Raw genomic sequence first — 24988 nt, 5'->3', positions numbered from 1 at the left:
ACAAAACGTAGAACATCCAGTGGTCAACCTATGTAGAACAAAGTAATTTTAGATAATTTTTATTCTTAAAAACGTGTAGACAAAGTTTACAAAAAATCACACCAATACACACAAATACACTGACATCGTCTGAACTCGTCGAGCTGATTCGATAGGTACCTATAAAGGTTTATCTAAGACCCATAATTAATGATCTCCCAAATCGACCGATAACCATACACAGCAAGAAAAATTCGTGTAATTTTAGATTGAAAACGATGCACGAAAACGGAACATTGTTTATGATCTAAAATTACATCATCGTTACATCGAGGGGTGTAAATTTAGACCAAAAACGATGCACGAAAAGAGAACAGATTATTGTCGTGTAAAAATACACAGCGATGTAAAATTTTAGATTTTTAATTCAGGATAATTGCAATGATTATTAAATATTCAGATATTATGAAAGGAAAAAAAGCTGTTTACAATAATTTAACATTTATTTTCAAAATAAAAAAACAACAACAATAAAGAAAAAGGACTCCCTGATTTTTTAACAATCAGAGTCACTGGGGAACCGAAGGGAATTCCGTTCCGGACAGTTATGGTCCGGATCCACAGGAGACTGCCGGGTCAGGATGGGGTTTTTACACACTCGGATTGCTCAGGCAAAATTTTCCTCCAGGCAATCATATTCCGGATCCTTGCCATTGCAAAATCTGCGGTCGCTGTAATCGAGAAAGAACTGATTAATTTCAATAACATCATTCGTTTGTTTTTTACTTGAGAAACCTACCACTTTTAGGAAACTATAGAGATGCAGGAGCTGCGTCTTGGAACGAAGATACTCGGTTTTCACACAATGATGCAACTGGAAAATGGCACAGACAAACAATGTTATTCAGTTTTAAATCAAACAGATATAATTTTACACTGTTTGTGATATAAATTTCATTGACCGCTTTATTTTTACATCACGGAATGTAAAATTATAGCAAAACAATTTATTTCTATTCGCTTTTTCAAAAAAGATTAAAATTACATCAAAATGAGTGGAAAATTACATCTTTTTGTAAATACACTTGTGAAAACTTAGATCACTCGTGTTTTAGATTCCGTATACTTTTAGAATTTTTTTGCTGTGTACCTTTCTGAAATAAAGGCAAAACATTTGTAATTGCTTTTTTTTATTGCAGCAAGAAGATAATTGACGTAACTGAACTCTTTCATTTTATGAATAGAGGAAAGGTTTAATAATAAAAGACAAATTATTTCTAAGGTTTAATTGAAATTTGAAAAGAAATTGTTGTCAGTCAGTAAATCAATGTTCAAGAAAATTGTGAAACAAAACTTCAAAGTGTCCTATAAAAGATCTTGTATTTATTCGAAGCATAATTTCTTTCATAACTTCCAGCTGCCGGCAATTGCAGCTGTTTCCAGAAAATAGTTCAAGGTAATTTTGAAAAACAAAACATCTTTGGAATGGTTAATATGTATTTTTTGATATCTTAAAAAATAGGTTCCATAGAATTATGAATTTTTTCATATGTTGTTAGATTATCTAATATTTTAAAGATGTTGAAACATTTTGTAAAATAATCGGTCAATTTCAATCCATTGATTTTTTGTTTGTTAGGAGAGATAAGGGCATAATGGCCACCTTAAGGAAAACGCTGATATAACTATAGAGAACGGCTATACTATGGGACCCGCATACTAAAAAACTATAGCTTAAACAGTGTATACGATACATCTACAGCTCCAGGAATAGTGATTGTCTCTGTAAAAGTAGCGGTTATATTAAACTTTACTTCGACAACGTTTAAAACGAAACATGAACGTTCATATGAAAAGGTGACGGTATCTGGAAAGGTGAACGAATTGTATGCACGATTTACTTAAATTTTCAATTAATCGTAAAATTGATCCCGAACCGTTATCCATAGCGTTCATGCCTTCTGTCAAACTCACGTAAAAAAATGACCGAAATGTGGATCAGAGATGCCATATGATTTTGCAAAAAAAAAAATCAGTACAAATTTATGAAATCTTTAATATATTTTTTTTATTATTCTTGCACGACTGTATACAGTAGATTCAACGACACAAAACTCGAAAAAATTGGCTGAGGTGCCGAGTGATTTTTAAATAATGTTTATTGATATTACCAACATATTTATTATGTGAATATGTCCACGAAAACATTTCCGAAATCTTCTTTCCCACTTCCGTTGACAAGTGTGAACATTTTGAAAACACTCTTTTTACTGCTATAGTTTTCAACTTGGTATGTGAAAGTCTCCTTACATAATTCGTAAATGGTCCTAGCAGTATTTGATCGAAGTCGTGCAACTTTTTCTGAATTTAAAGTCTGTAATGCCATGGCAGACTGCACCACATAGAACACTCCTCTACAAAAAAAATTATCGATTGAATAAACTTTTCTCGCCACTTTATCTTTACTTTTTCTTGTTTTTAACTCATGTATCAATAGCAATCCTACAAATATTTTTTATGATTCAATTAATCTTGATCCTATCCCCAAAAAACAATCTTAATGACAAACATTGTGTTTTTGAAAATTCTTTTCACTTGGCACCACTGATTGTTTGCTGCCCTTCGCCCCGCCAGCCTTGTTTACTTTTGCCGCGGTAAATTTTGCTTCACGTTTCTCGACGGAAATCTAGTGACGAGAATGTCTTCAATTTCGGAGATTCTGGAAAGCCGTTTTCAATCTTACGATAGATTACGTCTACTTTTCCAACGGGTGACACATAACCAAGCAGCCAGAATGCAGTTACGTCGGCGCGATTCCGGCGAAAGTTTCGAAACTGCGGCAAGGAGTATCGGGCTGTTTTTGTTGTAACAGGTAGGTGATAAAGTTTATTGTTTTTGTATATTATTTAAACGAAACTAGACAGCAAAAACAAAATCAGTGAAAGTGTTGTATAGAATATTGAGAACAATTTTATGTTTTGTTTCAGGCCATAGCTGCGAGCTGCTACACAATCTCCGCTCAAGCAAACTAGCTGTGGAAGCTATCAGAACCCGACAAACGACGGCTCATGGAGGAATGAATATTTGTATATATGTGGGAAATCCATTTCTAATGTATGAGGTATGCTATAAGTTAAAAATATAATGTAAATAAAATTATTACCCAGAAACTTTCATTTCTTCAATCCGAAAACTCCTAAATTTGTTCATGTGTGCGTGTTTTTCACGTACGGTTCCGAATAACGTACGCATTACGTTGGAAGATCATTATGACAAATCTTGTCTCAACTTTTACAGTATGTGTCCATTTATAAAATAACTTCAAGAATTACTTTAACATTTACAGTTTGAATATCAAATTACGGTTTCCATGATCGATTTTGGGATGATATCTAAACTTTTTGAAGAACGGTTCTTCCATATAAGTGTCTTAACAGTTTTTAACAGTTACATAACCTAACGACATATTTAAAATAACATCAAATCAGAATTCACGATTCAAGCAATGTATTTTACAATAACAAAAACCGTTTGATAAACGTTTTTTTACACTTCATGAAATCGTCGTTTGACTTCTACAGAAAACGTTTGGTTATAATCATTATTTATGCGGGGAATTACATCTTTGTTTCGTGTTAAGACACTAAAATAGTATATTTCCTAATTGGCTGAAACTTTAAAAAGTAGATAAAAACGTTTGGAAATGTACATATTTATAAAAAAATTGCCGAAAGCTGAAAACCAGTTACTGTTGGGGCATAATGAGAATCCCCCCCCCCCCCCCCCCCCCTGGGGCAGAATAAGCACCACTTTTCGGGGCACGATGAGCGTTTTCTGCCGTATAATCTAGCAGTGAATTCAACTCGATGAAGTCAACTGCAATAGTTGAGCTACAGCTTGACTTGTTTCGTTTGACGCTTTGGCTTATTGGTAAGGTATCGGAGAGGTAATCAGTAGACTCGAGTTCGATTCCTGGACAAGTTGTTTTTTTTACATTTGGCATTCATGATCGATGCATTTTGCACTAAACGGTGAGGCGTAAATCCATCAAACAAAGCAATAATAAAATAATTTAGGTCTGTTTGTAGAATTCGAACAATTCACACATGCTCATACATTATGTTTCTGGTGCTTTGTTTGGCGGATGATGCTACTAGTCGTATGATGTAACAATAAAAAAAAATCAATCATGAATGGTATCTAGAATAAAAATAACCTCGAACTCGAGCCTTTCGATTACCTCTCCGACACCTTACCAATAGCCTAAATCGTAAGATGAAACAAGTCAAGCTGTAGCTCTATTATTCAGTTGACTTCATCGAGTTCAATTCGCTGCTAGATTATACGACAGAGAACGCTCATCGTGCCACGATTGATAGTGCTCTGTTCGCCCCGAGTCATCAAATTATAGTAAAAACGCGTGTTGTGGACTGTATACGACCATCGATGGGACTAGTTCCCCTCGTGGAACAAGTCTCTCGTAGACAACCCCTGGTGGTTGTCTCATCGATGGAGGCAGGTCGTAAGAGACTGTCTGCCTGGGAAGCCTCGCAAGGCTAGGGAGATCTCGATCGCCTTGTTGACCGAGATCGAACTCTTTCGTAAAGGGGGGGGGGGGGGGCTCTGACAAGAGCCGTTCTTGGCAGTGGACCTGGGAGCGAGCATCGGGCGAAGCACAAACAACACTTTTAATGGCGATACATTGATGGTTTATTTTCTCTGAATATTATTATCTACACCGCTTATCACTGAACACCAGCACCAAGATTGTCTTCTTCGCTCAGGTGGTCTCGGAGTAGGCCACTCCTTGTTGGCTCGCTTCTTCTTCCTTCGATGTCGGCCACCCAACTGGGCCGATGTTGCTTGGATGCTGGTTCGATAAAAACTGACTTCGCAACACGCGGGAGCGCGCGTTTTTATAACCGCAGCCAGTCGCCTGCTGTTCTCTGATTGGCCGGTTCTTCTCTCTCGCGTCTCTCCTTTCTCAGTCCGCTTGTCGGACTGAACAACGCGTTTAAAAATAATTTAAGTGAAAAATCAAAAATGTAATGATGGCGGAAATTGAGAAACAATGTGTAAATCATGCTGTAGTCCGTACATTTTAGATCAAGATGATTTAAAAGTCATAAAAGCTTATTTCGTGATGCACAAAAATTATAATATTTTTGTCACTTGAGAACCTAGCTGATTATTTTTTGATATTTCTGTAAAGATGATAAGGATATTTCTTTTTTGGTGAAAAATTAATACTATGAGTAGTACAAAACAAATCCTCATGGAAATTTATTAAAGAAATTACATACTTTTGTAGAAAAGATCTTATCTCCCCTACATATAACTATATTGCAATTGATAAGGTAATCATCGATAGTTATGCTTGAGGAATACATGAGAATTTTCTATCGGGATCAAGATCTTTATCATGATACAGTAGAGGCGTAGGTGAATATGGTAGCAAACTTAGATCGTTACACTAGTCAAACGTGTCCTCTGATCATATCTTTTCACCCAACCATCCAACCCAGAACTGTTTTGCTAGGAGGCAGAGACCCCGGTCCTAAAGCGCAACAGTCTTCTTTCATCCCTTTTTCTCTTTTCCATACCTATACTACTAGGACGTGGCCGACGTCGTTATTGACGTGTAAAGAGCATCAGTTTTGGCAATTATGAATGTTTGTCAATCCCAGGCACCATACCTTTGATCTCTGAACAAAATTGATGGCCTCGGTCAATCACGGAGTAGCAACCATTGCCGATGTGGAACTGTGTTCTACTAAGCCACGCCTGCGATTGTGCAGTATGAAATGATTATAATGAGAAATGATAGAACAAAATAAAACTTTCAAGAATCGATTGAGAGATTGGTTTGAATAAAAGAGAAGCATTTCACGATTAAAGGTGGATGTGAGTAGGTACTCAGCTAATCAAGCTAAGCTAAGAAAGTTCCATAAAAATTTGAAGGTCTTGAAGCCGAATGAGCTAAAACTTTGCCAGTGTTGAAATAAGACCCACCCTAGTATTCACCTTCAGTATCTTTATGAAATATAATAATATAAAATATGTTTTCATTACCTCTATTTTCAGAAACTTGGATGTCCAAATTGGTTCTGGTTCCAAAGCGGTAGTCCAGAGTTCACCGGTTTTACTATCCCTACACGATGCGTAGAAATTTCTCCTATTTGTTCTCCACCTGCCAAGATATCCTTCCACACTACACTACTGCAGTCAGTAACACATCCCAGCAGCAGATAGTCGTATCGTCGTCGTCGTCGTCGTCGTCAACCACCCATCAGCCCCCATCAACAAACTGGTGAAAAACATCCCACACCCAAACGCATTCAGCAGGGTACACAACAAACACTCATTGCTACCCCATGAAAGAAGGCTGATATCAATAGCCGATATCAAACCAATATTTCCCACGCGAGGATAAAAATACCTTCTTATCAGCTTCTCGAATCAAGCTGCCGCTGATTCATGGCGGAAACAAGTTGTGCGAGACCCTGGCTGGAAGCACTTATTCAATAATCGACAGAATCCTGCAATTATACAGTGAACATATTTGTACACCAACCATTTTAACACTGTATTTTTTCTGATTCAATCCCCCCCCCACTATAACAGGCACTTAATCCGTGCAATCCGCTGCTAGGTGATTTTTGTTTCTAGCACTCTTTAACAGCTGACACGGAAAAAAACAAACGGACCCCGTAAATACCGATGCACAAACCGTTTGGCAGTGGGTCTCCTTTTCCGTGTCCGTGTGTCCCGGCAACGAAGCGCGTGTATCCCACCCGACAATCAGTCGTTTTCTCCCGGTTCGTGCGGCAGAATTGATTCGCGTGACAAGACCGCTCCACTCCTGGGGACTATATCCGGTATACTAGCTGGGTTGGTTGCTGGCTCGCTGTCTCAGTCTCTGTTTGGGTTCGGCGGATTTGTTGTAAGAAGACGGCTTACTTTTCGGAATGTAGTGTAAAACTCTTGTTGTAACCCATCATCATCCATCTGCTGGGCCTCGCTCCGGTGAGTGGAAGTGGTGCGTTCTCAGAGCATCGTTGGCCAAGGCTCGGGCCATGCTCTCCATGGGTAAAAAGAGAGCGCCGGCATATCCTTCTTTTGCTTGTGGCCATGAGCCGGTGTCCTGATTTTCTCTGCTTTGAACCCTACAATCTACATCGGTCCTTGCTGTAGGTTAGTGAAAGCCATCGCACACCATAAGGCGAAGGGAGTATTTCCACAGCTACGCAAGAAGGCTGTGTCGAATTGAAAATTTCAACTTCGAAAATTAAGTAGGAAAGGTAACTTTAATAAAAATTAATGACGTGGTTGAATTTGGGTATCCAAATTCGGCAAATGCGTGAATTCTTATCATAACTGACAACCCGTGCAGTAAATGAAAAAGCAATGCCAATACTGTAACCGGTTGGTTACAAATCGTGTGATTTTGCTTTAATTTTGTAGTTTTGTATGTTTAGCTCTAAAAAATTCATGTTCCTTGTCCAGTCTCACAACAAGATAGCACCACAGTAGGCTACATTTTTATTGCTGGCTGCTGTCATTTAACAGAGAAGAGGAAAGAAAAGATAAAATGGAAGACGAAAAGGAACCTGTCTTTCAAAAAATTCGCTCACTTCTGTACCAGGCGCCCGTGTGTGAAGTCATAGTCCTGTATAGTGTTTGTGAACGTTCACGGAATTGACCCGAAAACCGGTGTGTCTTCGGCACGGGTCGGCCCGCATACCCTTTGATGTCTCACGCATAAAAAGTAAAGGATCAGCATCTACGTCCTCGGGTTCTGCAGATCCCTAATTATTAAGGAGGACTTCCCTTCTCGGTCTGTCCGGGGCACTATCGTGGGCAGACCGATTTAAAGTCTATGAAGGAAGACGCCTGCAACGACCGAGTCCAGCAACGCCCGCTGGCGCTGACGGTTTCGGCAACCCATCGATACGCCATTACATCGACGGCCCCCCTGATTACGGAACGGAGTTTCCGGTACAACGACGTCGCGACGCAACAGCAACTGCAGCACAACCACGGTTAGTGACTTCTTTTACAAGCCATTACAGTCAGAAATTGTTTATTATACACACAGACAACACGCCACATAAAAACATCAATAAAATCACAATTAACATAAAATTTCCGGATTCTTGTATTTTATCCTTAAAGTCCTTGGTTACCTAGTAGCCAGCCGGCCCTGAGATTCCGTACTCTTATAGTACCTTGTCTTGGCTGGTCTTTTTAATAAGTAACAATACTGTTGTTCTAAAAATCCCAAAAATAAGTTCAACTACCGTAAGATGAAATGATGGGAATCGAAATAGACAAAAATGATGATGATCACATGGGAGAACCATTCCCTTTAAGTCGATAGGTAGACTTTGACACTCGACCAGTATAACTTCTAAATATACGCCGTGTGTCTCCTGTAGTAGACTGTTAATACATGGGCCCCGAAGAGGTGCAAGATGTGGGTTCAAGTCCTTCCAGGAGACAAGACGATTTGCGCATGTTTTTCAACATCAATTTTAATGTAATCTATTCCCTGGAATTTCAAATTGCGCAGCTGGATTCATTTCTCAACAAATAAGTTTCGCAGACTGAATGTTTGAATTAACTGTCACCAATCTCTGGGTGACATTTAAAATCTACGGATAAATATTTAGGACAAATTATTTACATCGCATGTAACCAAATCACGATACTACATCCGGGAGTATTTTGCTCCTACATCACAAAAATTTGGAACTTATATGCCCCTCCAGATAGAGCCCCAGCTGGCGAACGGTAGACAATGTGCAACTGGAGACCCCATACACCCAACCTTCGGGTCATATCACCATTTGTCTTACAATTCCGGTTATCTACCTCACCGTGGTGCTAGCAGGGGTGCGAGCAACCTTAGCGGAGCCCAACCCCGGGGGGGTACCCAACCCCGGTGGATGCTTTGGTCGCATGCAGACTGAGATAGGGGGCTATGTACACGTCTGTTCTCCATGTCAGGGGCGGAGTGCAACAACGACCGGTGGTGATCGGGGCCCAAAACTACAACATCACGACGATCCTTCTGCAAGATAGTGGGGTTAGCTGTGGGCCTTGCGAGCCCGTGACTACAAAAAACCACAAACAACAAACAATGAAAACCAAATTTCGGATGGAAATCGGAAATGACCCACGCGAAGAAAAGAGCCCAGCAATTGGAACATGGAACTGCCGATTTCTAAATTTCATGGGCAATACCCACGTTCTCTCCAACGAATTGTAGAGCCGCAAATTCGACAACGTAGCGCTGCAGGAGGTATGATCGACGTCAGACCCAGTCGAGGCGCCAACATCGAGTCAGCCCATGGTGATGGTTAAAGCGCTCAAAAATCTCTGTAGTAAACAACATACGAAACCGACGCCCGTTTCGGTTAAATATCGCACGTCTGAAGCAAACTGAGGTCGCGGCAGTCTTCGTGCAATCGCTCGAAGCAGCGATGCCAGCAGAGGGCGAGCTTGACGGAGCCCCTCTCGAGGACTGTTGGGATATCATCAAGACAGCCATCAACAGCGTTGCGGAGAACGTCATCGAGCATATGGAACGAACTCGACGGAACGACTGGTTCGACGAGGAGTGTAGAAGGGTGATTAACGAAGGGCGGCGCCAGTACTGTAAAGAATAGGATTGGTCGATCTTGGATCGATCCTTGGTAGATCGATCTTTTCAACTCCGATTTTCGATTTTTTGGATCGATTCTTCGGACAGGAAAAAATCGATAAGATCGGTTTATTTTCGATTCGATCTTTCGATCTTTTTTTTCTTATTTAGGGAAAATAAGGGCATGATGGCCACCTTAAGGAGGACGCTTATTTTAACCATAGAAAACAGCTATAATATGTGAGTTACATCATTTTTGTTCAAACACCACAAAAGTCAATTTCCTAACTGGATGAAACTTGAAAATAATAAATATAAACGTTTGAAATTGCATTTCAATTTTTGGTGCCGAACAATTTGGAAAATTATTTCCAAATGTAGTGAATTAAGTGCAGCATGGTGTTTGTGATTGATTAGAATTAAAAAATTTGCTAGAATTAGCTAATCTTAAGAAATAAAAGCGATTTTTCAAAAATATTTTTTTTTCCAAAATATAAATAAATATGATTTTTGTTTTTTTTCCGCATATTTTGTTCGAGATCTCACATTAACACTAAAACATCTCAATAAAAATTCCTTGAAATAATTTCTATTAAACTCTAAAATATTTAAGTCATTACATTACTTATAATTATCAAAACGTTTCCAAGATATTCGAATTTTACTAGTGTTGTTTCAAAACACTCACTCCGGTTTACTTTACATAAAAGCGCTTGATTTTTTATCCTTTCCATATGTAGACGGATTATACAAATTTTGCGCCTTTTTTGCATATCTATATATATAAAAAGCAATTTCTGTATGTTTGTTTGTTTGTTTGTTTGTTTGTTTGTTTGTTTGTTTGTTTGTCCTCTATAGACTCAGCCGTCTTAAGAGCTAGAGGTCTGAAATTTGGCATGGATGCTCATTAGGACCAGGAAGGATGAAAAATGTTTTTAGATTTTCGGATGAACCCTTCTGAAGGGGGTCGTCCATAGAAGACAAATATTGATTTCGCGATATTTACGTTATTTTTCGTCGGATTGTGTTGAAAATTTGCACATGAGTGTTTTGAAAGACGAGCAATGGATTTCAGGTGTCAAATTTTGTGTAAGGGGACAGCCAAAGGGGTCGTCCATATTAACTTTTCGCTGTTTTTGCGATATTGACGTTATTATACATCGTATTCAGATGAAATTTGGTACACGATAGTTTTGAGTGACGTGCAATCGATTTGAGGTATCCAATTTAGTGTAAGGGGCCGGCAAAAGGGGTCGTCCATATTAAATTTTCAGTATCTTAGTGATTTTGTCGTTTTTAAACATCGGATTGGGATGAAAAATTGCACATTGGAGTTATTAGGGACAAATAACTGATTTCACTTATCCAAACTAAAATCTGGGGTCGGCCAAAGGGGTCGTCCATGTTAACTATTCACTGTTAATGCGATATTGTCGTTATTATACATCGGATTCAGACGAAAATTGGTACACGAGAGTTTTGAGAGATGAGCAATTGATTTCATGTATTCAATTCAGTTTAAGGGGCCGGCAAAGGGGGTCGTCCATATAAACCTTTCAATATTTTTGCAATATCGTCGTTATTAAACATCGGATTGGTATGAAAATTTGCACACGGTAGTTTTCAGGGACGGACAATCGATTTCAGATGTCAAATATTTGGCCAGGGGTTGACGAAAGGGGTCGTCCATAGAAATTAATTTTTCACTATTTTTAGCAATATTGACGTTATTATACAATGGATTGTTTTGAAAATTTGCACACGGGAGTTTTGAGGGAAGGGCAATCGGTTTCAGATATCAAAGTTTATATAAGAGCCCCCGAAAGGGGTTTAGCTTCTAGGCAATAATTGCGTTGTTATGCAATGATTTAGTCAACATTTATACACGTGATTTTTGTTTCCTGATTTCATATTTAGTAACAGATGACAGACGAAGTGATCGTCCAATATTTTTGCAATTGTTACTTAATAATGAATCTGGAAAATGCTTGGCAATTGACTTTCATACAAACTGTTCATGACATATTCCAAGTTGAAAGCGGAACGGAGTTCGTATGGGATCAGCTAGTTTTTAATAAAAAGCAGTTCCCTCTTGTTACAAATGGAAAAGATCGATTAATCGGAGATCGATCTTCAAGCTCCGATTTTTTAGATGGATCGATCCCAGAACCGTTCATCTGAATCGATCTTGGAGATCGATCTTTTCCCGAAGATCGAACAATCCTAGTAAAGAAGCACCCGTCGCAACGTAGAAAATCACCAACCGCGTAAGAAACAGCGAGGTGATCAAAAGGTGGAGCAGCACTTCGATGAACACCTAAAAGGCACACATTCAGGAGATCAAGACGGTGGGGGAAGGTACATCGCCGGCGTAGCCAACGACGTAGAGGAGCCACTCCCAACGATGAGTGAAGTTAAGGAAGCCATTCGCCAGCTGAATAGAAACAAGTCGGCTGGGAAGGATGGCATCGCAACTGAGCTCATCAAAATGGGCCCTCCCGCATACTAAAAAACTATAGCTTAAACAGTGTATACGATACATCTACAGCTCCAGGAATAGTGATTGTCTCTGTAAAAGTAGCGGTTATATTAAACTTTACTTCGACAACGTTTAAAACGAAACATGAACGTTCATATGAAAAGGTGACGGTATCTGGAAAGGTGAACGAATTGTATGCACGATTTACTTAAATTTTCAATTAATCGTAAAATTGATCCCGAACCGTTATCCATAGCGTTCATGCCTTCTGTCAAACTCACGTAAAAAAATGACCGAAATGTGGATCAGAGATGCCATATGATTTTGCAAAAAAAAAATCAGTACAAATTTATGAAATCTTTAATATATTTTTTTTATTATTCTTGCACGACTGTATACAGTAGATTCAACGACACAAAACTCGAAAAAATTGGCTGAGGTGCCGAGTGATTTTTAAATAATGTTTATTGATATTACCAACATATTTATTATGTGAATATGTCCACGAAAACATTTCCGAAATCTTCTTTCCCACTTCCGTTGACAAGTGTGAACATTTTGAAAACACTCTTTTTACTGCTATAGTTTTCAACTTGGTATGTGAAAGTCTCCTTACATAATTCGTAAATGGTCCAAGCAGTATTTGATCGAAGTCGTGCAACTTTTTCTGAATTTAAAGTCTGTAATGCCATGGCAGACTGCACCACATAGAACACTCCTCTACAAAAAAAATTATCGATTGAATAAACTTTTCTCGCCACTTTATCTTTACTTTTTCTTGTTTTTAACTCATGTATCAATAGCAATCCTACAAATATTTTTTATGATTCAATTAATCTTGATCCTATCCCCAAAAAACAATCTTAATGACAAACATTGTGTTTTTGAAAATTCTTTTCACTTGGCACCACTGATTGTTTGCTGCCCTTCGCCCCGCCAGCCTTGTTTACTTTTGCCGCGGTAAATTTTGCTTCACGTTTCTCGACGGAAATCTAGTGACGAGAATGTCTTCAATTTCGGAGATTCTGGAAAGCCGTTTTCAATCTTACGATAGATTACGTCTACTTTTCCAACGGGTGACACATAACCAAGCAGCCAGAATGCAGTTACGTCGGCGCGATTCCGGCGAAAGTTTCGAAACTGCGGCAAGGAGTATCGGGCTGTTTTTGTTGTAACAGGTAGGTGATAAAGTTTATTGTTTTTGTATATTATTTAAACGAAACTAGACAGCAAAAACAAAATCAGTGAAAGTGTTGTATAGAATATTGAGAACAATTTTATGTTTTGTTTCAGGCCATAGCTGCGAGCTGCTACACAATCTCCGCTCAAGCAAACTAGCTGTGGAAGCTATCAGAACCCGACAAACGACGGCTCATGGAGGAATGAATATTTGTATATATGTGGGAAATCCATTTCTAATGTATGAGGTATGCTATAAGTTAAAAATATAATGTAAATAAAATTATTACCCAGAAACTTTCATTTCTTCAATCCGAAAACTCCTAAATTTGTTCATGTGTGCGTGTTTTTCACGTACGGTTCCGAATAACGTACGCATTACGTTGGAAGATCATTATGACAAATCTTGTCTCAACTTTTACAGTATGTGTCCATTTATAAAATAACTTCAAGAATTACTTTAACATTTACAGTTTGAATATCAAATTACGGTTTCCATGATCGATTTTGGGATGATATCTAAACTTTTTGAAGAACGGTTCTTCCATATAAGTGTCTTAACAGTTTTTAACAGTTACATAACCTAACGACATATTTAAAATAACATCAAATCAGAATTCACGATTCAAGCAATGTATTTTACAATAACAAAAACCGTTTGATAAACGTTTTTTTACACTTCATGAAATCGTCGTTTGACTTCTACAGAAAACGTTTGGTTATAATCATTATTTATGCGGGCTGCTACCACCTCTGTTCTCGCAGCTTCGGTTTCAACCCTGCAACGAGTCGTACTGACATTCGCCGTTATACGAATGTGCGCTAGGCGCCAACCGGTGCACTCCAGAGTCAGTTAAATTTTTACTTTCGTATCGACTACTAGAGGAAATAAAAACTGAAAGAGAAAATTGCTGTAACGAGTAAAATTTAGTTATTTCTACCGAAAACACAGCATATTTGGCGACGAGAAGTGCCACTGAAGTGATTTCCACACAGATCACCGTACAACAATGGCAGAAGGCGGTGGAAACGAAGATTTCCCGGGCTTCGAACAGGTTTCCGCACAGGATATGATAAAGCAAATGGCGGATCAAAACGCGCGTCTGTTGCTGATTCTCGAACGCCTTTCCATCCAGCAAATGGCGGCAGCGCCGGGCCCAGTTGTGAGGCGGAGTGCGGAGCAGATCATCGAATCATTGTCATCGACAATCAAGGAATTTTGTTTCGACCCAGCCGCTGGAATGACATTTGACCGGTGGTTTAACAAATACGAGGATCTCTTCAGTGCGGACGGTAGGGAGCTGGACGACGCAGCGAAAATTCGACTACTCTTGCGCAGTTTGAGTGTACCAGTTCATGAAAAATTTACCAACTACCTCCTACCGCAACACCCACGGGACTTTACCTTCGACCAGGTAGTCCAGAAGCTGAAGACGGTATTCGGTCAACAAAAATCACTCTTCAGTAAACGATACGATTGTCTCCGGGTGGTGAAAAGTGATGCCGACGACTATGTCACCTACGCCGGAATCGTAAACCGTCAGTGCGAAGACTTTGATTTGGCAAATCTCACCATTGACCAATTCAAAGCACTGATTTTCGTCTGTGACATGCAATCCTCGAAGGAAGCGGAGGTCAGAACGCGTCTGCTGTCAAAACTGGAGTCTGAAGCAAGAGGAGAACTCAATCTGGAAGTGCTCATCACGGAATGCCAGCGGCTGTCCAATCTCAAGCACGACACGGCGCTGGTGGAACGGCAGATAAGCTCCAGTGTACAAGCGGTGCATCATCAGAAGCAGCAGCACCACCCCAAGAAACCGACAGCCACCCCAAACAACGCAAGTCTTCCTCGTTCACCCTGCTGGCAGTGCGGGGGTATGCATTTCGTCAAAGATTGCTCCTACACTCGCCACGTCTGTAAACAGTGCAACAGAGAGGGGCACAAAGAAGGATACTGCAGCTGTTTCAACCGAACTGTCAAATCGACCAACGAAAACAAACAGTCGCAACAGCCGCAGCAGCAACAGAAGCGAACCAAGAAGAAGAAGCAAAACCAAGCAAACAGCATCCATTCAGTAAATCAAGTGCGCAGTGGACGGAAGTACGTGACAACCCGAATCAATGGACACGCGGTGAAACTTCAGCTCGACTGTGGCTCGGATATCACCATCATTTCCGAGCAGGCTTGGAAGAAATGTGGATCACCAACATTGCTGCAAACCGAACACAGAGCAAACACAGCGTCCGGTGAACAGTTGCCTCTTCTGGGAGAAATCACCTGTACAATGCAGATCGGCGAAGAACAACAGCAAGGAACCTGCTACGTCACGTCAGTGCGGGATCTCAACTTGCTTGGTCTGGACTTTATCAACGCATTTGATTTCTGGGCGAAGCCGTTAACCAGCATCTGCAATCAGGTAAATCGTTCCAATTCTATCCAACCTATCAACCAGTACCTCACCCGTTTTCCTGAAGTTTTTAGGGATTCACTTGGTCACTGTACGAAAACTAAGGTGAAACTCTACCTGGAACCCGATGCCCAACCGGTGTTTAGGCCAAAACGACCGGTACCGTTCCACGCAGTTCCCAAAGTCGACGAGGAGCTCGATCGGCTTCAGCGGCTCAACATCATCACGCCGGTGGACTATTCTGACTGGGCAGCCCCAATCGTCTCGGTCAGGAAGCCGGGAGGAAAAATTCGAGTCTGTGCCGACAACTCGACCGGCCTGAACGCAGTGCTCAAACCACACCACTACCCGCATAAATAATGATTATAACCAAACGTTTTCTGTAGAAGTCAAACGACGATTTCATGAAGTGTAAAAAAACGTTTATCAAACGGTTTTTGTTATTGTAAAATACATTGCTTGAATCGTGAATTCTGATTTGATGTTATTTTAAATATGTCGTTAGGTTATGTAACTGTTAAAAACTGTTAAGACACTTATATGGAAGAACCGTTCTTCAAAAAGTTTAGATATCATCCCAAAATCGATCATGGAAACCGTAATTTGATATTCAAACTGTAAATGTTAAAGTAATTCTTGAAGTTATTTTATAAATGGACACATACTGTAAAAGTTGAGACAAGATTTGTCATAATGATCTTCCAACGTAATGCGTACGTTATTCGGAACCGTACGTGAAAAACACGCACACATGAACAAATTTAGGAGTTTTCGGATTGAAGAAATGAAAGTTTCTGGGTAATAATTTTATTTACATTATATTTTTAACTTATAGCATACCTCATACATTAGAAATGGATTTCCCACATATATACAAATATTCATTCCTCCATGAGCCGTCGTTTGTCGGGTTCTGATAGCTTCCACAGCTAGTTTGCTTGAGCGGAGATTGTGTAGCAGCTCGCAGCTATGGCCTGAAACAAAACATAAAATTGTTCTCAATATTCTATACAACACTTTCACTGATTTTGTTTTTGCTGTCTAGTTTCGTTTAAATAATATACAAAAACAATAAACTTTATCACCTACCTGTTACAACAAAAACAGCCCGATACTCCTTGCCGCAGTTTCGAAACTTTCGCCGGAATCGCGCCGACGTAACTGCATTCTGGCTGCTTGGTTATGTGTCACCCGTTGGAAAAGTAGACGTAATCTATCGTAAGATTGAAAACGGCTTTCCAGAATCTCCGAAATTGAAGACATTCTCGTCACTAGATTTCCGTCGAGAAACGTGAAGCAAAATTTACCGCGGCAAAAGTAAACAAGGCTGGCGGGGCGAAGGGCAGCAAACAATCAGTGGTGCCAAGTGAAAAGAATTTTCAAAAACACAATGTTTGTCATTAAGATTGTTTTTTGGGGATAGGATCAAGATTAATTGAATCATAAAAAATATTTGTAGGATTGCTATTGATACATGAGTTAAAAACAAGAAAAAGTAAAGATAAAGTGGCGAGAAAAGTTTATTCAATCGATAATTTTTTTTGTAGAGGAGTGTTCTATGTGGTGCAGTCTGCCATGGCATTACAGACTTTAAATTCAGAAAAAGTTGCACGACTTCGATCAAATACTGCTAGGACCATTTACGAATTATGTAAGGAGACTTTCACATACCAAGTTGAAAACTATAGCAGTAAAAAGAGTGTTTTCAAAATGTTCACACTTGTCAACGGAAGTGGGAAAGAAGATTTCGGAAATGTTTTCGTGGACATATTCACATAATAAATATGTTGGTAATATCAATAAACATTATTTAAAAATCACTCGGCACCTCAGCCAATTTTTTCGAGTTTTGTGTCGTTGAATCTACTGTATACAGTCGTGCAAGAATAATAAAAAAAATATATTAAAGATTTCATAAATTTGTACTGATTTTTTTTTTTGCAAAATCATATGGCATCTCTGATCCACATTTCGGTCATTTTTTTACGTGAGTTTGACAGAAGGCATGAACGCTATGGATAACGGTTCGGGATCAATTTTACGATTAATTGAAAATTTAAGTAAATCGTGCATACAATTCGTTCACCTTTCCAGATACCGTCACCTTTTCATATGAACGTTCATGTTTCGTTTTAAACGTTGTCGAAGTAAAGTTTAATATAACCGCTACTTTTACAGAGACAATCACTATTCCTGGAGCTGTAGATGTATCGTATACACTGTTTAAGCTATAGTTTTTTAGTATGCGGGTACCCGCTCCCGACACCAGAGGACATCTTTTCGAAACTGTCGGGGAGCAAGGTGTTCAGCATCATCGACTTGTCTGACGCCTATCTTCAGGTCGAGGTCGACGACGATTCGAAGCGGATGCTGACAATAAACACACACCGAGGGCTGTTCCAGTTTAACCGTTTGCCCCCGGGAGTGAAATCCGCGCCAGGAGCCTTCCAACAGCTCATGAGCAAAATGATCGCTGGTCTGGAAGGGGTGGACAGTTTTCTCGATGATTTCATCATCTACAGCGCCAGTCGAGAACAGCACGATCGCATTCTGGAGGAGCTTTTCAAACGCATCCAAGACTACGGTTTCCACCTGCGGCCGGAAAAGTGCAACTTCTACCAATCTGAGATCCGATACTTGGGCTTCATCATCAACGCTGACGGAATCAAGCCTGATCCAGCGAAGGTGGCGTCAATCGTCAGTATGCCACAACCGAAGGACGTCAGTGAGCTCAGGTCGTTTCTTGGAGCAGCAAATTTCTACGGAAAGTTCGTTCGGGAAATTCATCGCATCCGTCAACCCCTCGATGATCTCCTGAAAAAGGACAAGAAGTTTGTGTGGAGTGCACAGTGCAACGAAGCTTTCGAAACCATCAAGAAAGTTTTACAGTCAGACCTGTTACTCACCCATTACAATCCATCACTAGAGCTTATTGTGGCGGGTGACGCTTCGAAAAAAGGAATAGGCGCAGTAATCATGCATCGCTTTCCCGATGGCCAGCTCAAAGCGATTGCGCATGCTTCGAAAACATTGACTAGCACGGAACAAAACTACAGCCAGGTCGAAAAAGAAGCCCTTGCCCTGGTTTTCGCAGTAACGAAGTTCCGTCGCATGCTACTCGGACGACAGTTTACGCTGCAGACGGACCACCAACCGTTGCTGAAAGTATTCGGATTGAAAAAAGGCATTCCACTACACACCGCCAATCGACTCCAGCGGTGGGCTCTATCGCTGCTGGGATTCGATTTCAACGTGGAATACATCTCTACAGACAAGTTCGGCTACGCAGATGTGCTATCGAGGCTGATCAGCAATCATCAGAAGCCGGAGGAAGAGTATGTCGTCGCGTCGATCAGTCTGGAAGAGGATGTCAACGAGAGTCTTGAAGATTGCTTCACATCCCTGCCAGTAAACTTCAAGATGGTCAGTGCCGCAACAAGAAAGGATGCAACCCTTCAGCAGGTTGTCCAGTTCATCGACAACGGTTGGCCTCGTAAGATTGAAAATCCAAAACTCAAAGCTTTCCACTCTCGCCGTGAGTCTCTATCAGTGGTCAACGGATGCATCATGATGGAGGACCGTGTAGTTGTACCGGAATTCTACAGTCAGCGGATACTGAGACAGCTTCACCGGGGTCACCAAGGCATGGAGAGAATGAAGGCTATTGCGCGCAGTGTGGTATATTGGCCGAACATCGACAACGACATTCAGGATCTTGTTCGTCGATGCGACATCTGTGCCAGTGCAGCCAAGTCGCCACCACACTTCCAACCTCAACCGTGGCCGCGAGCAGATGGACCTTGGAAGAGGATTCACTTGGATTATGCAGGTCCGCTTGACGGTATGTACTACTTAGTCATCGTCGACTCGTATTCGAAGTGGCCTGAGATATTCCAAACACGATCGACAACAGCAGCTGTTACTATCAGATTCCTTCTGGAAACCTTCGCCAGATTCGGTATTCCGGAAACATTAATTACCGACAATGGAACGCAGTTCTGTAGCAGCGAGTTCAAGAAGATGTGTGAGCAGCTAGGTATCATCCACATTCGTACCGCTCCATATCACCCTCAGTCGAATGGACAAGCAGAACGGTTCGTAGACACGCTGAAACGATCGCTCCGAAAAATCGTAGAGGCCGTCAGCAGTACCCACTCCATTGGATATCTTGGTGGGTGATTTCGAACTCAAGCAACAGTCTTCGGGACAGCAAGCCGCTCCACCGAATGGAACCGAACCAGTTCCTGTAGACCATCACCACGGGGACAGTTCTGACAACGACGAGTTCTTCGAGGCTGGCTCAACGGTATCCAGTCCAGTCCAGCCAGGTACAATCAAGACCCCGAGACCAGTCAGGAACAGTCGTCTTCCGAAGCGCTTGGAGGATTACGTCGTGGGTTAGTCTTAAAGGGGGAGATGCTACCACCCCTGTTCTCGCAGCTTCGGTTTCAACCCTGCAACGAGTCGTACTGACATTCGCCGTTATACGAATGTGCGCTAGGCGCCAACCGGTGCACTCCAGAGTCAGTTAAATTTTTACTTTCGTATCGACTACTAGAGGAAATAAAAACTGAAAGAGAAAATTGCTGTAACGAGTAAAATTTAGTTATTTCTACCGAAAACACAGCAGGCCCGGATAAGTTGGCCGATTGCCTACACCGGTTGATAGTCCGGATCTGGGACATAGAACAGCTACCGGAGGAGTGGAAGGAGGGGGTAATACGCCCCATCTACAAGAAGGACGACAAATTGGACTGTGAGAACTACCGAGCTATCACTGGCCTCAATGCCGCATACAAAGTGTTGTCCCGAATCCTACTCCGCCGCCTAACGCCACAAGCAAACAGATTCGTGGGAAGTCATCAGGCTGGAGGGACGGTTAACGACGGACCAGATATTCACATTACGGCAAATCTTCCAAAAATGCCGTGAACACCAAGTCCCTACGCACCATCTATTTATCGATTTCAAAGCCGCATACGACAAGATCAGCCGTGACGATCTACGGAAAATCATAGACGAGAACGGGAAGCTGACCAGACTGATCAAGGTGACGGTGCACACTGGGGTAAAACATGAAAAAGGCGATCAAAACTGTTTTCTGCCGAAACTGTTCGTTTTAGACCTATAGTGTCTTCGAGACAAATGACCAGCATTACAAGGGCTAAAAAATAAGTTTTTTAAAAAATTGATTAATCCACCTAGTAGTGAGTTAGAAAAACTAACTTTTTTAATATCCATTTTAGAGCTGTACTGTCTGAGAAAAGTTTTTAGCTTGTACCAATTCTAGCAACTTTGCTAAAGAAGTCATAGCTGTAACATTAATCGTTTCAAAGTTATGACAATTTTTAGAAAAATAACACCAATTTTCAGTTTTTTCAACATAACTTTTTTGCGCGTGATTTTTCATATAAAATATGTTCTAGAGAGTTTTGAAGACAGAAAAGTTGTACACTTTTGCTGAATATACTGTATAGAAATTTTGAAGTTTAAACGATATATCTTAAAAATACTTAACAAAAATAGTCATTTTGAACTGGTTATATCTCCTGAGTTCGGACGAGTTCGGTTACATATTTTACAGTTTTGCAATTAGAAAAGTATCGCCTTTCAAACAATGTACAATTAAAAGTGGCCAATTGTGACCTTCATAGTGTAAATGTCAATAGAAGTGAGCCGAAAGTGAAGTTTTTATACTAATTTGAGCATAACTATTACTATTTGGCTGCAACATGTAGGATTCCTATAAGTAGGCCTACTTGAACCACCTGGACTTGAGATGGTAGATGGGCTCAAATTAGTATAAAAACTACATTTTTATCTCACTTCTATTGACATTTACACAATGAGGATCAAAATTGGCCACTTTTAATTGTATATTGTTTGAAAGGCGATACTTTTTTGATTGCAAAACTGTAAAATATGTAACCGAACTCGTCCGAACTCAGGAGATATAACCAGTTCAAAATGACTATTTTTGTTAAGTATTTTTCAAAATATCTCGTTTAAACTTCAAAATTTCTATACAGTATATTCAGCAAAAGTGTACAACTTTTCTGTCTTCAAAACTCTCTAGAACATATTTTAAATGAAAAATCACGCGCAAAAAAGTTATGTTGAAAAAACTGAAAATTGGTGTTATTTTTCTAAAAATTGTCATAACTTTGAAACGATTAATGTTACAGCTATGACTTCTTTAGCAAAGTTGCTAGAATTGGTACAAGCTAAAAACTTTTCTCAGACAGTACAGCTCTAAAATGGATATTAAAAAAGTTAGTTTTTCTAACTCACTACTAGGTGGATTAATCAATTTTTTAAAAAACTTATTTTTTAGCCCTTGTAATGCTGGTCATTTGTCTCGAAGACACTATAGGTCTAAAACGAACAGTTTCGGCAGAAAACAGTTTTGATCGCCTTTTTCATGTTTTACCCCTGTGTGCGGTGGATGGAACGCAGTGCTGTGTGCGGATTTCAGGTGAACCGTCGAATTCATTCGAATCACTCAGGGGGCTTCGACAAGGCGATGATCTATCCTGCATGATGTGTTCAACGTGGCGCTTGAAGGTGTTATTCGACCAGCGGTGGGCGGAATGCGGGGAACGATTTTCAACAGATCCAGTCAACTTATCTGCTTAGCCGATGACATTGATGTATTCGGCAAATCATCTGCGGCGGTGAAGGAGATCTACCGCAAACTGAAACGCGAAGCTCAAAGGCTTGGTCGAATTCCTCGGAAAAAACTCACATAAGTTACGTCCATTTTGTTCAAAGTTTTCAAGTCCAAACATACTTTTTCTGGAATAATTGAAAACTGTTGGGGAATATATAGTAAAAACAGCCATAGAGTTGTTTTTGACATTTCTCACGCACACTTGCTAAGCGTGTACAGATGAGACGGGACAATTAACCTCCAATACTCTCGGTACAAAAAACCGACAGCCTGGTCGTTTTTGAGGTTGATTGTCCCAAACCTAAGAAGTGTTGGTGAAACAACCAGCATAATATCACCAACACTATCAGCGGCAAATAGGACTATAAGTCCTATTTGCCACTGGTAGTGTTCGTGATATTATGCTGGTTGTTTCACCAACACTTCTCAATTTTGGGACAATTAATTTCAAAAAACGACCATGTGTGTCGACCAGCTGCGCGTTTTTTGTACCGAAAGTTTTTGAGGTTAATTGTCCCGTCTCATCTGTACACGCTCAGCAAGTGTGCGTAAGAAATGTCAAAAACAACTCTATATCAGGGATTTTCTTGTCGCTCTGACTTTGTTTACCAGCAGCGGTTTTTAGCAACGGCCAGCCCAATCTGTACTTTTCCTGCGCTCTTTCTTTGTTTACCAGAGCCGAAACAAGCCGAAAACATTTCTAGCAACGGCCTTCCCAACCTGTGCTTTTCCTATCGCTCTTTCTTTGTTCACCAGAGTCTGAACAATCCGAAAACATTCTTAGTATGAGCACAGAGAACCAGAGTTCGGGATGGAGCCCCAACGGTGTGTAAAAATACCAACCGTGATTTCAAAATAAACGACGCCATTTTTGCAACTAAGCTAAGAGCCACCAGATGTCGTTACCGGTACTTTTATTTTTTCCATTTTTTCTACACGCTCAGACAATAGTACCTTCAACGAATGAAAAAAACGCTCAAAACCAAATGTATTTTGGTCACCCAATCGGGAATGAAAATAATTGTATGATTTTCGGTTTTTGGCCTGTGTTTGTTTTTGTCGACATAAAATTCACTACATCAAAATTAAATAGATTTTTTTTATTATTTAGAATAAATTTGATGATGAACACAAATTTAATAATTTGTTTAGTATAATTTTTTCTTTCTCAAAATTTTTATCTCGATAGGTTTGGTGAAAATTAGCGCATGGTCTTATCGAATATCTGTATAATGAGTATAATGGAAGGTAAGAATATTAGAAAAATTTGAAAAAATTTGCTATCGAGTGTTTATTGCTATTCCTTTAAATTCTTAGAAAGTGTCCGGGTAACCTCCATGCAATTACTTTGCTGTGTCTAAGAGGCCAAATTCGATATTAAAAAGCTATTCCAATTTTCGAATATTTTCGGAAGTAGTTACTGAAGTCCTATCCTGGCAGAAATGACGCTATTTTTACGTGCTAGAATTTCGCAATGTTCGAACGAAGATGGGTGGTGAAACTTTTGATTGATTAGATTTGAAATGCTTCGTTACCCTGTCAGGAACGTTTGCTCAATCGGGCCGATTGCAAAACAGACATGGCGGCACTCGAATTCTAGCGATTAGAATTCGGTCAGTTTTCGGCTCGATTTCCATCCGCCTGCTCGATTGCTCGAAAACAGACGATATTTTTCGCAGTGCTGCGATGAACAAAACGAAACACGAGCAGTTTTCAATCGCAGCAATCCGGGTGCGTGATTGTTGTGAATTGTGTTGTGGAATTTGGTCGCAGTTCTGTTTCTGCCTTTTCCGTTGCTGTTCAAAAATGCTTTGAGCGCTATTTGGAAGAAGCCATGTCCGCCAATCATTTAATCATAAGCAAGGTATGTTGAGATTGATTGAATTCTAAACAATCAAGTTTTATTTATTAAAATTTTCTAACTCATTATCGTCCCCAAAGAAAACATCAAAATGGCCCGGGTGTACGGGCTTTGGTGGAATGTCATCCCGGACAACGGATCCGGATCCCGGACCCACTCAGATGTGGCATCACTTGGATTACTTTTAATTAGGTTTTGGTGTGAAACTTCAAAGTGAAAAGCAAGGTGAGTGTCGTTGTCACAATTATTTACTATTTGCTTATTAAACTGATCTTTTTCATTCAATCTCGATTCAAATTTCGACAATGTTTGATTGATTAAGTTTAAAATAATCAAGTTTTATTTATATAATTTTCTAATTTTTTTTATCGCCCCCATAGAAAACATCGACCCATGCAAACAAAGCTTCCAAAGAAATGTCCACACGGTACGGATTCTGGTGGAATGTCATCCTGGACATCGTATCCGGATCCGGATCCCGGATACGCTTCACTTACTTTTAATCGGTTTTCGGTGTGATAGTTCAAAGTGGAAAGCAAGGTGAGTACCGTTGTCACCATTATTTACTATTTACTTATTAAACTGACCTTTTTCAAGATTTAAATTTTAATTCTTGTGGATTTTTGGCTCATTTTTGAGTTTATGGAATGAATCATCCAATACGATAAAAATCTCATCAAAATTACAAATGAACAAACTCGATTTTTAGTTTCGTGACATGGCTCGCACAAAGTAAGGCCGATGACATAGTGAGTGCGATGCGATG

General features: G+C 40.1%; 2 protein-coding genes across 2 annotated transcripts in view; one reads left to right on the top strand and one right to left on the bottom strand.

The window, feature by feature from the left end:
- LOC129748297 (protein gustavus) overlaps nt 1–6842 on the bottom strand; it is a 738224-nt gene extending 731382 nt beyond the window's left edge. The window contains exon 1 of the mRNA XM_055742842.1: nt 6052–6842. The gene's annotated coding sequence lies outside the window, so the exon portion shown is untranslated. The remainder of the gene's footprint in view (nt 1–6051) is intronic.
- Nucleotides 6843–14293: 7451 nt separating this feature from the next.
- LOC129742185 (uncharacterized protein K02A2.6-like) lies at nt 14294–24725 on the top strand. The gene is made up of 5 exons (XM_055734047.1): nt 14294–16035; nt 17941–19822; nt 19884–20088; nt 20665–20759; nt 24603–24725. The coding sequence occupies exons 1-5, from the start codon at nt 14294–14296 to the stop codon at nt 24723–24725; spliced, it is 4047 nt and encodes a 1348-aa protein (XP_055590022.1).
- Nucleotides 24726–24988: the final 263 nt, after the last annotated feature.

The sequence above is a fragment of the Uranotaenia lowii genome, chromosome 2, assembly GCF_029784155.1.
Source record: "Uranotaenia lowii strain MFRU-FL chromosome 2, ASM2978415v1, whole genome shotgun sequence".
Taxonomy (NCBI): Eukaryota; Metazoa; Arthropoda; class Insecta; order Diptera; family Culicidae; genus Uranotaenia; species Uranotaenia lowii.
This window is presented reverse-complemented; position numbering and strand designations above follow the sequence as displayed.

Bases quoted from the DNA above. Each gene is read 5' to 3' on its own strand.
- LOC129742185 (XM_055734047.1), top strand. From the start codon at position 14,294: ATGGCAGAAGGCGGTGGAAACGAAGATTTCCCGGGCTTCGAACAGGTT. The intron at 16,036-17,940 runs CTACCCGCATAA...TTTAGTATGCGG, and splicing joins GCAGTGCTCAAACCACACCA to GTACCCGCTCCCGACACCAG. The intron at 19,823-19,883 runs GTAGAGGCCGTC...TTCGAACTCAAG, and splicing joins AACGATCGCTCCGAAAAATC to CAACAGTCTTCGGGACAGCA.